The sequence below is a fragment of the Oreochromis niloticus genome, linkage group LG1 (genome assembly GCF_001858045.2).
Source record: "Oreochromis niloticus isolate F11D_XX linkage group LG1, O_niloticus_UMD_NMBU, whole genome shotgun sequence".
In the NCBI taxonomy this organism is placed as follows: Eukaryota; Metazoa; Chordata; class Actinopteri; order Cichliformes; family Cichlidae; genus Oreochromis; species Oreochromis niloticus.
In genome coordinates this window covers 33,629,189-33,641,554 of record NC_031965.2, presented here as the reverse complement: position 1 = coordinate 33,641,554, position 12,366 = coordinate 33,629,189, and the positions used below count along the sequence as shown (strand labels likewise).

Below are 12,366 nucleotides of genomic sequence, written 5' to 3'. Positions count from 1 at the left end.
TGCATACTCTATTGTGTGTATTTGGCACTTTTTATGCTTTTTTTATGATGTTAAATATGGGAATTTAATGTTGTTTAAATTATATATCACACTGTTTATACAAGTTCCATATTTTTTATTAGACACATTCTAATAATGATCTTATGCTCTGTAATACAATCCTGATGTTACTGATATATGTAGATAACTGTTCATTTTAAAATTTTTACTAATTAGCTATCCATATTTTGATAATCAACCTGTTATCTATTTGCTGAATTATATTTTGAGTTGCTCCTTTAAAGTTCAGTATATGTATCATAAATTACATCATGTCATTTCCTGTGACTGAATAAACTTTTTCCTCCTCTTATAGATGCTCTTACTTTTATATCAGTTCAAAGCAGCAATAATGTGCAGAATGTATGAGTCAGTGGGCGAGTGTTGCTCTGAAGCTACAGCAAAGAAAACAATGATCAGATAAAACGATTCTCTCATGATGTAATAGAGCACTTTGATGCTTCATATACAGCTAATAGGATTCAATGTTGTACACTGCTTTATGATAAACTGCTATTTTAAAACCCTTACAGAGAGGTTATATGATTTAATAAATGTATTCATGGATGCCTGATGTTCATATTTAAACTAATTCAAGGTTCTGGTCAAATCACTTGTAAGTCTCTGGTTGTTTGCTATTGAATTTAATGGCTTCCTAAGCCGGAGGGTTTCCTTAAGTCAATTGAATTATTTGACTTGAAAGCGGTCAACTTACTTTTATTGAGTTGGCTGAGCCCTGAAGCTCCACTCAGCCAGGGCTGTTCCCTTTTCTTTGTCAATAGTACTTTGCCTTATTTTCATCCATTAATACAGGCATGTGGATTCTCATTGCAATTAGGCTGTTTAATTTTGTCTTACTAAAATGTGTCTTTGTTATTTGCAGAAAATACTCAGACCTCTTTGGTTTTTGGACACTTGCAGATCCATTTTTAAATGAATAAATGTGTTTTCCCCATTAATACACTCAGCAACCAGTAATGCCAAAGTGAAAGTGTGTTTTGTTTTGGGGGTGGTTTTTTGTACATTTACACTTACTTATCATATTCAGTAATCAAAAATATTTGGTGCTTCACTTTGTAATAAGGTGAACTGGAAGACGAGTCAAAATCTGAAAACTTTGGGAAGAACTCAAAGCGCTGTATCGGGTGAACACCTTATCATTTATCATCTAGCTAATACAATTCTAACAGTAAAGTATGGCAGTTGCTGTTGGGGTGCCTCTCAGCACCAGGAACAGGGAGTTGGTCAGAACTGTAGAAGATGAATACCCCTTCAGACTGAAATTGATTGACACTGTCCACCCCCAAAATAACACACACACATCATTTGCTCTAGCGGTTTTTATACTCTACAGTTATGTGTCAAAGCAACTTTTAGAAATCGTTTCTCCCATAAACTTGACAAAATTATGTGAGTTGAGTTTTGTAACTTGTATTTGACATTGCAAAACATTCTATTTGAACAAAAAGAAACATTATGTTTTTCTAACATTAACTGAATCCAAAGCCTGTAGAGTCATTGCTGCAATTGTGGCTCCTTCTGTGTATTCAGGTAAGGTTCTGAACGCTTAAATGAGGGATTTAAAATTTTGGTCTTAAATTATAAATTTGCAAACATCTATTAAGGCATAAACTTGTGTTTATAGGTCATTGCTTCTAGATTGATGAGGAAATGCCAGTTTTTTCTGTTTAAAAATAAATATACAACATTGCAAAAAAAAACCCCAAAGAGACTAAAACTTTCCTTTTAGCTTAAAAGGGGGAGAAAATGTCAAAATGACCCCACAAAGCTTTGCCATTGGGTTTCTGGAACTAAAAGACCTCGGAAATGGAACAGGAGAGAAGAGAAGAAATCGTACAAAAGCAGAACAAACATGACATCAAGGAAGGGACCAAAAATAATTCACATAAAATAACTCAATTTAACATTCCTTTTGTTTTTCTTTCTTCTACAGAAACTTGTCAAAGAATCCTCTCACCACTCTGTCATGGCAGCTCTTCCAGCACCTCCAACTCCAAGAGCTGTAAGTCTCGTCTGATCTGTCTCGCTGCCTTTTGTTTGTATTTTATTACAGCACTTTATCACCGCTCCCTACGTACTATCAGCCTCAATACAAATTGTCTTCACCGCATACCATTATAATTCCTGTCTTTGTTGTACAAAACCTCTAATTTGTCGGAGCGCATGCAAAAGACTGGACCTATAGGCACTATAGTGGCACTGTGATCTTATAAGTCATTTGTTGACTTAATTAACGTGCACAAAGGAAATTTAATGGCCTGGTAGGAGAAGGGAGTCTGACCCCGTTTCCTTGTTTGTTATGAATATTTTAGCGATCATTGTGTTTATGAAATGAGTTTGCTCTTTCACCACCAGGGAGAACATTGCGATGTCGACCCGCTTGTAATTTACACATCATTACGCCTGTCAGCACTGTCCATCATATGAACCTTGGCTGCTCTCCGAACGCTTGCGCTCCTCATATGCGCCTCCTGGCATATAAAACTGTGGTATAGCAGGATGTGATACAAGGCTATTTCAAGCAGGCCTCCTTATTGTGCTATTTTCAGAGGTAGAAGCAGAGCAGGTCCACAGAGAGCACGACACAATGCTGATCTCTGGTCGTACACTGCAAACAGCAGAGCAGAGGGAAAACCCTACTAACATTTATGTTGTAGGCTTGCATTTTGGACATTTAGTTTCAAACGTATCCCTCACACTTGCAGGACTCACCGATATTACGGAGAGATGTTTTTTGTTCTGTGTAGGAAGCAGCTCACACCAGACCCTATAACAGAGCTACACAAGTGTCATCTCACTGTGAGCCCGCACTGGAGGCAGATGGGTCTCTGAATCCCTCTTTGTGCCTGTTATTGGGTTGTGAATTTTATTTCTGACTGGAAACAGAAATTCTTCACATTTGTTGTCTTACCAGCTGTCCAGTTCTCAATCTAGTTTGGCATTTGGCTCATCTTATTACTCATACAGGGTCTAACTTACATATACAATATCTATTCCAAAGTTTTTTCACAATTTTTCTCTTCCAGATCACAGTGTAAAATATAGCTTTCCAAATGATTATTAAAGGCCTTGAAAACCTGGGGTCCCACATGAGCAGTATTTTTTGTCTTTTTCACATGAGAGATTTCTCTATTTGTGTTTTTCTCTCTGTGTCAACTCATCATTTTTTTAACCTTGGCTTTATTTATTCATGAATACATTATGTTCTAAAGAAATCCTTAAAAAGCAAAGTTAAGTCAAAATCTCAGGGGCTTTAAGTAAGCATATTCAGTACACGGAATAGCCCTTTTTTAAGAAGTCGCATACTATTGTAAATCTGTAGCATTGTTCTGCCATAAAAGGTTGGCTGAGATTAGGTTATTTGGCGCCGTCTGGTTGAGGTGTTTCTGGCATGTCCAATTAGGGTCAGAATCAAGAGATTACATCTCTTGACTGGCTTGGGAACGCCGTGGTGTGGCCAATAAGTGGGGAAAGGGAGGTCCGGGCATCTCTTATTAGACTGCTGCCCCTGTGACCCAGACCCAGATATGCATGCATGCATGCATGCATGCATGCATGGATGGATGGATGGATGGATGGATGGATGCATGCATGAATTATGAGAGATTTCACTGAAAAATCTTTTCTCCAATCACCCAGGCTGCAAAAAATGTAACAATACGTGGTTTAACTAGACTAATACTGTATGTATAGAAAGATTCATCTGCAAAGAAACTAATAGCCAAAACTGCAGAATAAATCTTATTTCTCTTTTTGTACATTTTTGCCATAAATAACAAACAGCAACACAGCACTTTTTTTAGCATGTAATATATGATACATTGTAGCTTTAATTTCACACACAAGATCAGGACCTTTTCCCCTAAGTAAACACTGAAGGCTGCTGTGTAATTCAACAATTAAATGACCTGAAATCACTATGTAAATCACACAAAGAAAACTAAAATGGTAAGCTCAGTTTCTTCCTGAACCAAATCACTGTTACAGCTCACAGGGCACGATTTGCTCTGATGTGCAATCCTATTTCTTCTTAAGCAACCATTCTAGATGCGTACAAATGGTGTCTTTGTTTTCCTACATGAAAAGCAGGGCCAGGGTGATGCCCGTGTTTCCTACTGAATGCTGATGAGGAGTGAGGGCTTATGTCTATTCCATTTTGTGTGTTTAGTTAAGAGGTGTCAGTCGAAGTGGCGTGGCGGCACAGACGTGGGTCGAGGCGTTATGCAAAAAGGAAACCATGTGGAATCAGGCCTTGCTAATAGGAAATGAGTCACTCTATCATGAGTCGGCGACGTGTCCCTGACATCATTACTCTCTTTACCGTGTCTGTATGGTCACCCGAAACCAAATTGGCTTGGAAAGTGCCAATCATTCAATCATACCAAATGAATCCTGCTCACCGGACAGCTATTGCCTTTAATTATTAGAATATTTCAAAATGCAGTATCAATGATAAATGCCCACCCGTGCTGCTCAACCACACTGATATTATGTAAATAGAGGAAGATCAAACCAGCTGAAATAATTTCCGTTTTATGTGACGAAAGGAGAGCGTGGCCCTTTGCCACGACGGTGTCGCTAAACCGTGTTATCTCAGTCACTCTAGGCACTGTTATTGTAATTATATTTCATTCTTTTTTTTAACAATGAAAGTGAACCAATTTCAAAGCTGCAACACAGTGGTGACAGTGACCTGCAATGAATAGGAAATGTGCAAATGGTTTAATTTAAGCCTGGAAGTCCTTTACAAGCTTTAAAATAACAGTGTCTCTGTTGGTTAATTCATTGTATGTATCATTACTGCTACTTAAAGCATTGCTCTAATTGCTTTCACAAGTTGTTGTGAATGAGAATAAAGGGGGAAAATGATGCGTACCACATGGCACGTGCAAATAACAGTTTAAAAAAAGAATTTAATTAATACAGATCAAACGCTGACCAGAAAGGTGATACAAAAAAAGCGATAAAAGTACTCACTGACAACACCATTAAGCAACACACAGTTTCATCAAAGGAGCACTGATTGGCCAAGTTTGGAATTAAACGCTGCATTTCCTGCTTCGGAGTGCTGCTTTACACATAATTAAACTGGTGTAAAGCATGTTTCCATCAGTAGAAAGTGGTGCGCAACAGCTGCTTTAACATGAAGGCATGACTGCTGTTAACCTCAAACACCCTCTAAATTCTCAGTAGCTTGCTGTGGTTCAGATACGTTGAACCTGCACCTCATTCACCAATTATTACAGTGGACCCATTACAATGAGACAACATTGAAAACTGAAGAGGGTGAAGGAGTTGCTATCATTCAATGTGTTTACTCTTATCAAACACTTCTTATCAAGCCCACTAAAGTGTAACTCTAAAACAGTTACTTTGTTTTGCAGGTTGGTTGCACAGATATTTCACACTCCTTGCAATATCTTAATATCAGTAACAATGGCAATACTATCAGGGAAATCTCAATAATCTCAAGTCTTTTGTGACTCCTGTGAAAGGCTTCAACATCACATTGAAGCCATACAATGGATGTCTGCTGCGTGCTGCCTCTGGATGAGACACAGATAATCGGCTCTGCCTTTTTGTCTGTGTGCCCTTTAGCCAAAGGACTGGAGCTACCGCGTTGTGGTGCAAACCCAGCCAATCATAAGCCATACAACGGCTGCAAATATTCTTCTTCTTTAGCAACTGACGCGATCTGCCTGAGGCAACGCGCCTCTCGAATCCCTTTATTCTGTTAGCGGCTCTTTAATCCCAACTCTCAGGGAAGCAGCGGCCGACGCAAAGTCAAACATTCACACCTCTCGCTGCAAAATGGAGTTTTCTTTGAGTATATGTGAAGTATGAATGGATCAAACTGGTAATCTTGTGATATGACTGCCAGGTGATTAGAAAGAATTAAATGCTGAATTCCCAAGCGCAGCATGACAGGTAAATTGCTAAAGTTTAACCTTCGTTTTATTAGGACCTAGTTGCACTCAGGACAGACTTACTTAAATGCATGACATTTACATGGACTTTTCAGAAACATCAAAGACTGACTCGCATGAGGGTAAAGGAGTATTAAAATGTTAAATGTGGTGGAAAAGACTTGACTGGGGGCAGCAGTGGCCTAGACTTTCAAGAGGTCACCACATGCTCTGAAACTCAGACTGCTGGGTACAATCTGTGCAGAGGGAAGAAAACGTGTCAAGTTGTCAACACAGATCTTTGTGAAAGCAGCCACGAGTAAAAATTTAAAATACAAGGCCTTTCCCTTTTAAAACAATACCTCTGAACTACTGGTGGGGCATAAAGACACTTAACACTTGGCTGAAAAAACTCTGTCACACCAGATGATGTCTTTACTGTCTTAGGGTCATCTTTTAGTTTGGCTTAATCTTAGTTTGACACAGGACAGCTGGAGGAACTTTACTTTATCGCCTGTAGCACGCTTTGTATGCTTACATCCATCAAAACCAGTTTAGGTTATGTGGATCTATTGTGCTTTTTCCCCATTTTCCATCATATTCTGTTACAATGGCCAAAGTTTCAAAAATGAGAAGAGCATATGTACAAGTTATGCCTGTGAGCCAAATCTCACTTTTCATACTATAATAACCACTTGGTTTCTGAGATTTATTTTTTCCACACTTGGCTCTGTGTGATGTTATTGAGAGGGGACATCAGGTACACCGATCTGGCTTTGAGCAGCAAGCCCTACGCTAGTCAACCTTCTGTTTGGGAAAAGCAGCCAATCTCAAGATAGTTGGCTTGAAGGCAGGGTGGCCTTAAAGGGAAGGAAACTAAAATGATTAACATTGTTTCAGATGGTGCAGTTCCTCAATTCAATCAATCAATTCCCAGTATGTTAATAAAATGATAAATAAAAGAAAAATGTATATGAATTATTTTGAGCTGTGAAATATGCAAGCCTCCTCTAATAAAGTCCAAGAATAAAAATACGGATCTGAATGAGCATAACTGGACCACTTAAACATTTAAATAGTCATACAAAGCTCACGAGTGTGTGTTTACACCTGTGTAATAATTACCCTACCCCACATACAGTGAAGAAAACTGTCAGATACATGAATACCTAAAAACTGAAACCCCAACCACTTTTACATGACATAGAATTTATAAAATTAAAATGTGAGTAATTGTCCTGGAATACAGGAAACAATCCCACTGCAGCATGACAGAAGCTCTTACTTGACGCAATTGCTCTGACTTTAGGTATGACTGTGTGATAGATTCATATAAAATGCACTTTTCATTTATGGTAGTGTAGATAGTTATTTCAATGTATACTGGTTATCTGTATGTTCACTTTCCACCATATCTGCGATGATGCACACTTAAGGTATGTAGCGAGGTTTGATTAAAGCCAGTAAGTTAAAATTGAATTAAAAGCTAAATACATCATATTAAAGGTTCCCTTTAATGTTTGGTAATAGATGAACATGTTCTGCTTTGAGTCATATTTTGTGTCTAAGTTAAAATTGTTTAGATGGATTCATCCAAAATCTGTGTATCAGTACACAAATATGAAAATATACATGGTGCAGTTATCAATATTAGAGTTGGGAAAGTTCTGAGGATTTCTGAACGAGGCGTGATGTCACAAATCGTGTTTTCAGGGTCATACCTCAAGCTCAGATTTTAAGGGAATCACATAAAGATTTTCAGTTGAGGAATCTGAAAACAGCTAGTATCAAAGTCTGCTCATTCACCAGTCTGTGTGTCTAAAAAAAATCACAAGAAGCAGAAAAGACCAAAACCTATTTCTGAGTTTTGAGAGAATGTAACAAACAGCAAAATAGTAGAGCCCCCACCTAACCCCTTAACACTGGTGCTGCTAAATTGTGGTGCTGTATTTTTAATGTCATCAGCCTATTCTCAATGAAATTTGAAAAACGATATATTCTTTGAAATGATAAAGCATCATGATTCAACGGGTATAAGCTATTCCAGGATGTTGGTAACTCTGCAACAATAGTTCCTTAATTATAATCAAATGTGCACAAAAATAAAACAATCATTTCCTGCCTTTCCACCATAGGGGCACGCACTTGTTAAATCACAGTTTTCACTTTAAACTGAGTCAAAAAAACAAAATGCTTCTAAGCTTTTAGTCGTTTTTAGTAACATTGAGGTTGAATGTTAAGGGTTTAATTTATTTCTGATTTTTTCCCTTTCAGCTTCCATTCTCTTCCCAAACAGTGTTTCTGTGCCCTGTAAACAACACTTTTACAAAATGGCCTGCCATGTGTTAATTCGAAAATACTAGCCTAGTTGTGTTTTTCCAAATAGTGAGTGTCTAGGATTGATTGGGCGGTAGTAAAGTAAAGATAAACTAATAATTTGCTTTTTTATCAGATGTTCACTGACATAATAAGCAACAGATTTGTTGTTAATGATTTATATTTAGATCTGTCATTCTAATTTTTTCTCTGAGCATTCAGTGTCAATATTTTGTTATTAATTTGCATTCTCTAATGTAAAAATTGTTACACATTGTTAAAGCTGCAAATTTCTAGTTTATTCTATCAGACTTTCTCACTTCGTGCCAGATGTTGGGTGTTAGTTTTGTGGGTTGCTAAAATGAGAGAAAGAAAATATCCATTTTCCTGTTGATGTCAGAACATGCTTAATCTGACTGAGGGGGAGGAGCTAAAACTCCATGTCGAATGACAGAGCTACACCAAAGCTCAATGTAAACTAAATGAGGAGTGTCTGAACTGTGACTCATGTAAGGCTACTCTAATAGAGCCCAAGAATGAAAATGTGCTGTGTGAAATGAGCAGAATAATTTCCCTGTTTATTATGATGACTTCAAGTAGATTATAATAGTGTAATTATATGATACAGTAAAGTTATAAGCAATATAGTTGCCTATTTACTCATTTGGTTGCTTCTTTGAAGTACTTCATTTGTTACACCAGTGAACTGAAGATCTTTATTACTAAAAACAGCTGGAAATAATATAAAAATGAAAATATACATTTGCTTCGGGTTGTCAAAGCAGTCTCTGTCTGGCTGCTCTTTAAGCCTATTAGGTGAAGCAGGTGCAAAGAAGGCATGGATTCTGGCAGTCAAAACAACATTATTTTAAGAGGGCGTACTGGAATAGTAAGCATAGAAGTGTTCAGGCAACAGGTAGTAAAATAAGAGCTATCCATGAAAGCAAATGACAGTAATGACAGTACTATATGGATGCCAGCCTATAAAGGGGGGTATTGCATACATCTTTCACCACAAATACTACAATCATAAAACATTTTTAAAGCATTTCATGAAAATAGCACCTGAAGAATAAAAAGAATCCAAACTGAAACTGGGAAAAACACCTTAAGCTCTTGCTCACTTTGTCCATTTTTCCTACGTGTAGCCTTCCCTGACATGTCTCGGGTGTCCCCACTCCTCTCCATGATTGCTGTGCAGGAGGTGTTGTCGATAAGCCAAAATCAGGTTTGTCTCTTGAGACAAATTATCCCTTAGTGGCTTGAAAAAGAAAATAAAAGGGTAAGGCAGCGAGAGAAAAGCTGCAGGGACACTGACCAGATCAGTGCAACTTTAAAGAAAAGCAATGACGAGACAAAACAGTGATTTATTTATTCGCAGCGTGCCACTTTATCCATGACATAAGCAAAAGATGCAGCGTGAGAATGATGGAAGCGGTCCAGCAGCAAACAGGAGTGTGAAGAAACGATGATCCACACTTAGCAGAGTCTGCTAAAAGCAAGTGTTCAGGGGAAAATGCTTGTTGTAAATCTGACTTTGTTTGAGTCGACTGTTCATTTTTTCATTTTTTGACATTTATTCTCCCTGAATACTTTATACTACCCTGTGTCAAGACTTTATCCACTTTCTGCAACACAACAAGACATTTTTGCTGAGGTCAACAAACAGTGCACTGCTGATTTGAGACCAGTTCATACAACATCTATTTACTGAACCCAATGCTTTTGAATAGACGTCTGTTTGTCAATCAACTTCTTCAAGACTATCCAATCCAATCTGATGGCATGACAGCTCGATTATCTCTTTTCCATGCTGTAATAATAACAATAATAATGACAATACTCACCACACAGTTTGATTGACAAGTGATCTATGTGAAGTGATGTGCAGAAAAACAACAGTAACGAATGCTCTGCATGAAAATTGGAGACTGAAAATCAGAATAATGTTACCAAAAATCAATAAATAAAGGCCATTTATTAAAAAATAATAGCAAAAAGCCTGCCAAAATTTTGCTTCTAGCACAGTACATGATACCATGATAACCAGGAGATTTAAAACTTAAAGCATGTTTAATGTGTGTTTAATGCATGAAAGCTTAATTCATGTAATTCTAGCAGACTGTAGCTTAAGCTACATGTTGCATCCTTGTTGTTAATCCATGCAGAAGAGCATCTGTGTTGAAATCCAGTCTTCGTTCCACTGCTATTCTTGGCACAGCATCGTAAACATCTCAAGCGCTCTTGTTTTCCTCCCTGCACTCTTTACGCATAGTTTTGCTCTACATGAATGTCTCTGAAGTGTGAAAAATGTGAATGTATAGAAATTATCTGAGATCCGCTAAGAGCTGCTTCTCAAGTAAATTATATATACAGTTGCTAGCTTTGCTTGATTTGCTGGATACTGAGCCAAAAAAACAATGCTGCATAATAACATTCACACAGCTGATGTTTGTCTGCAGTAACCTAGCATACTCACAGCTACTTCTATGGAAATAAAAGCACTGCATCTCATATTAGATACTTCACTTAGTGTACTCTAGATTCAGTATACTATGCTGTACAGTATATTACTTTTCTGATATCTAGCAAAAATTGCTTGAAATGACTCAAAACATGCGTTGCTACATTTCACTAGATTCCTTAAATTAATGAACACCACCATCTTGCACACGCACCAAACAATACCAAAATGCAGTACATGTACAATACAAGGCCTTGTTAACAAAACAAACAAAAAAACAAGTTTTGAGTGGCATCAACATGTTATTTTCCTCCTACTGACCAAATACTTTTTGTCGCTTGTTTTCTACTACGTAGCCAAGACACTAACCACTGAGGAGTACAGTGTTCTGTACTCGAGTGTTTGGAGGTGATGGTTACACTACACTGTATGCAGTAGTATTCATGATGACTTGAGATATAACAGAGCCAGGTATGTTAGTTAGTCCTACATGTTTGAGTCCTTCCAAAGACAAAAAAAAAGTTTTAGGGTCATTGTTTGGCATGTCTTGTAACAGTTTACCTTTTTATGGTAAAAAGGCATCCAAATGCCAATAACTGTTACCGTAAATACCCTCATACTATCCTCCACTCAGTCATTTTATTTTGTTATCTGCAAAGTGGTTTAGCTAGAAGTCAGCTAAATATTGCATTTCTTCTTGGAGACATTAACATCTGTAGCTGAAGTAAGCAAAAGCCAGTTAAACCGCTAACCCGAGTATTTATAGACTAACATCTTTGTACTGAATTACCACAAAGCCAGGAACAACAACACCTAGTCAAACCCGGCAGCTCAGCACTGTGGTAAAAATAAGCCAAATAAGGCGATTTATTAAACACATAGGATTTAAAAACTTAAAATAATTCCTCCAGTAAAAGGAGAGGAAGCAGTGCATTCAAGCTGAGATCAAAGCATGCGAACAACAATGCAGTATATGGCTTATCATTGCTTGTGATCCACGGCTCCTCAGCTAAAGCACCTGTGTGTACATTTCCCAGAAAAACAGCCTCCGGTGGTGATCATTACCTCCTCTCTGGAGTAGCAGGGTGGATCGTTAGCCAGCTTGAAGGAAACGCCACGCTGTTAGCTCTCTATATCTGGGGTCACACTGCTGTTTGCTTTTGTTCTTTTCTAAGTCTAATCTGCTCTCCTTCAGACATGTATCAGCTTCCAGCTGTCAGTTTGCTTTCTTTTTTTTTTCCCTGTTGTCTTATTGCTTGTTTAGATGGGAGCACTCTAAACTCAAATGGTTCTTTGTTACTGTAGTGCACAGGCTGGGCACACATTTGAAATGCCGGGTTTCTGCTTTCCCATTTAGGTTTGACATCCCTCATTTTTCAGCTGTATCTGTACAGGCACCGATCAGCTTTACCCAGAAGAATAGTGGGTAATGTATTGAGGTGGTGGTTCTTGTTAATAATGACCATAATTACAGTACAAGAGGGAAAGCCTGGGCCGCCCTACTCTGGTGAGCTTTGATCCCTTGTGGTTCAGCTTGCTCAGCGTTAAATGAAAACCTTTAACCTTGAAATTCTCCTCAGCACCATCATGTGGGGAAGTACCTGTCTTTCCCTAAATGTG

General features: G+C 38.0%; 1 protein-coding gene across 4 annotated transcripts in view; it reads left to right on the top strand.

Annotated features, from left to right (window-relative positions):
• ntrk3b (neurotrophic tyrosine kinase, receptor, type 3b) overlaps nucleotides 1–12,366 on the top strand; it is a 210,592-nt gene that overhangs the window by 91,677 nt on the left and 106,549 nt on the right. For all 4 annotated transcript variants that reach the window (XM_003437694.5, XM_019360768.2, XM_013265484.3 and 1 more), the window contains one exon: nucleotides 1,994–2,062. In XM_003437694.5, the coding sequence (XP_003437742.1) occupies nucleotides 1,994–2,062 (69 nt within the window). The remainder of the gene's footprint in view (nucleotides 1–1,993; nucleotides 2,063–12,366) is intronic.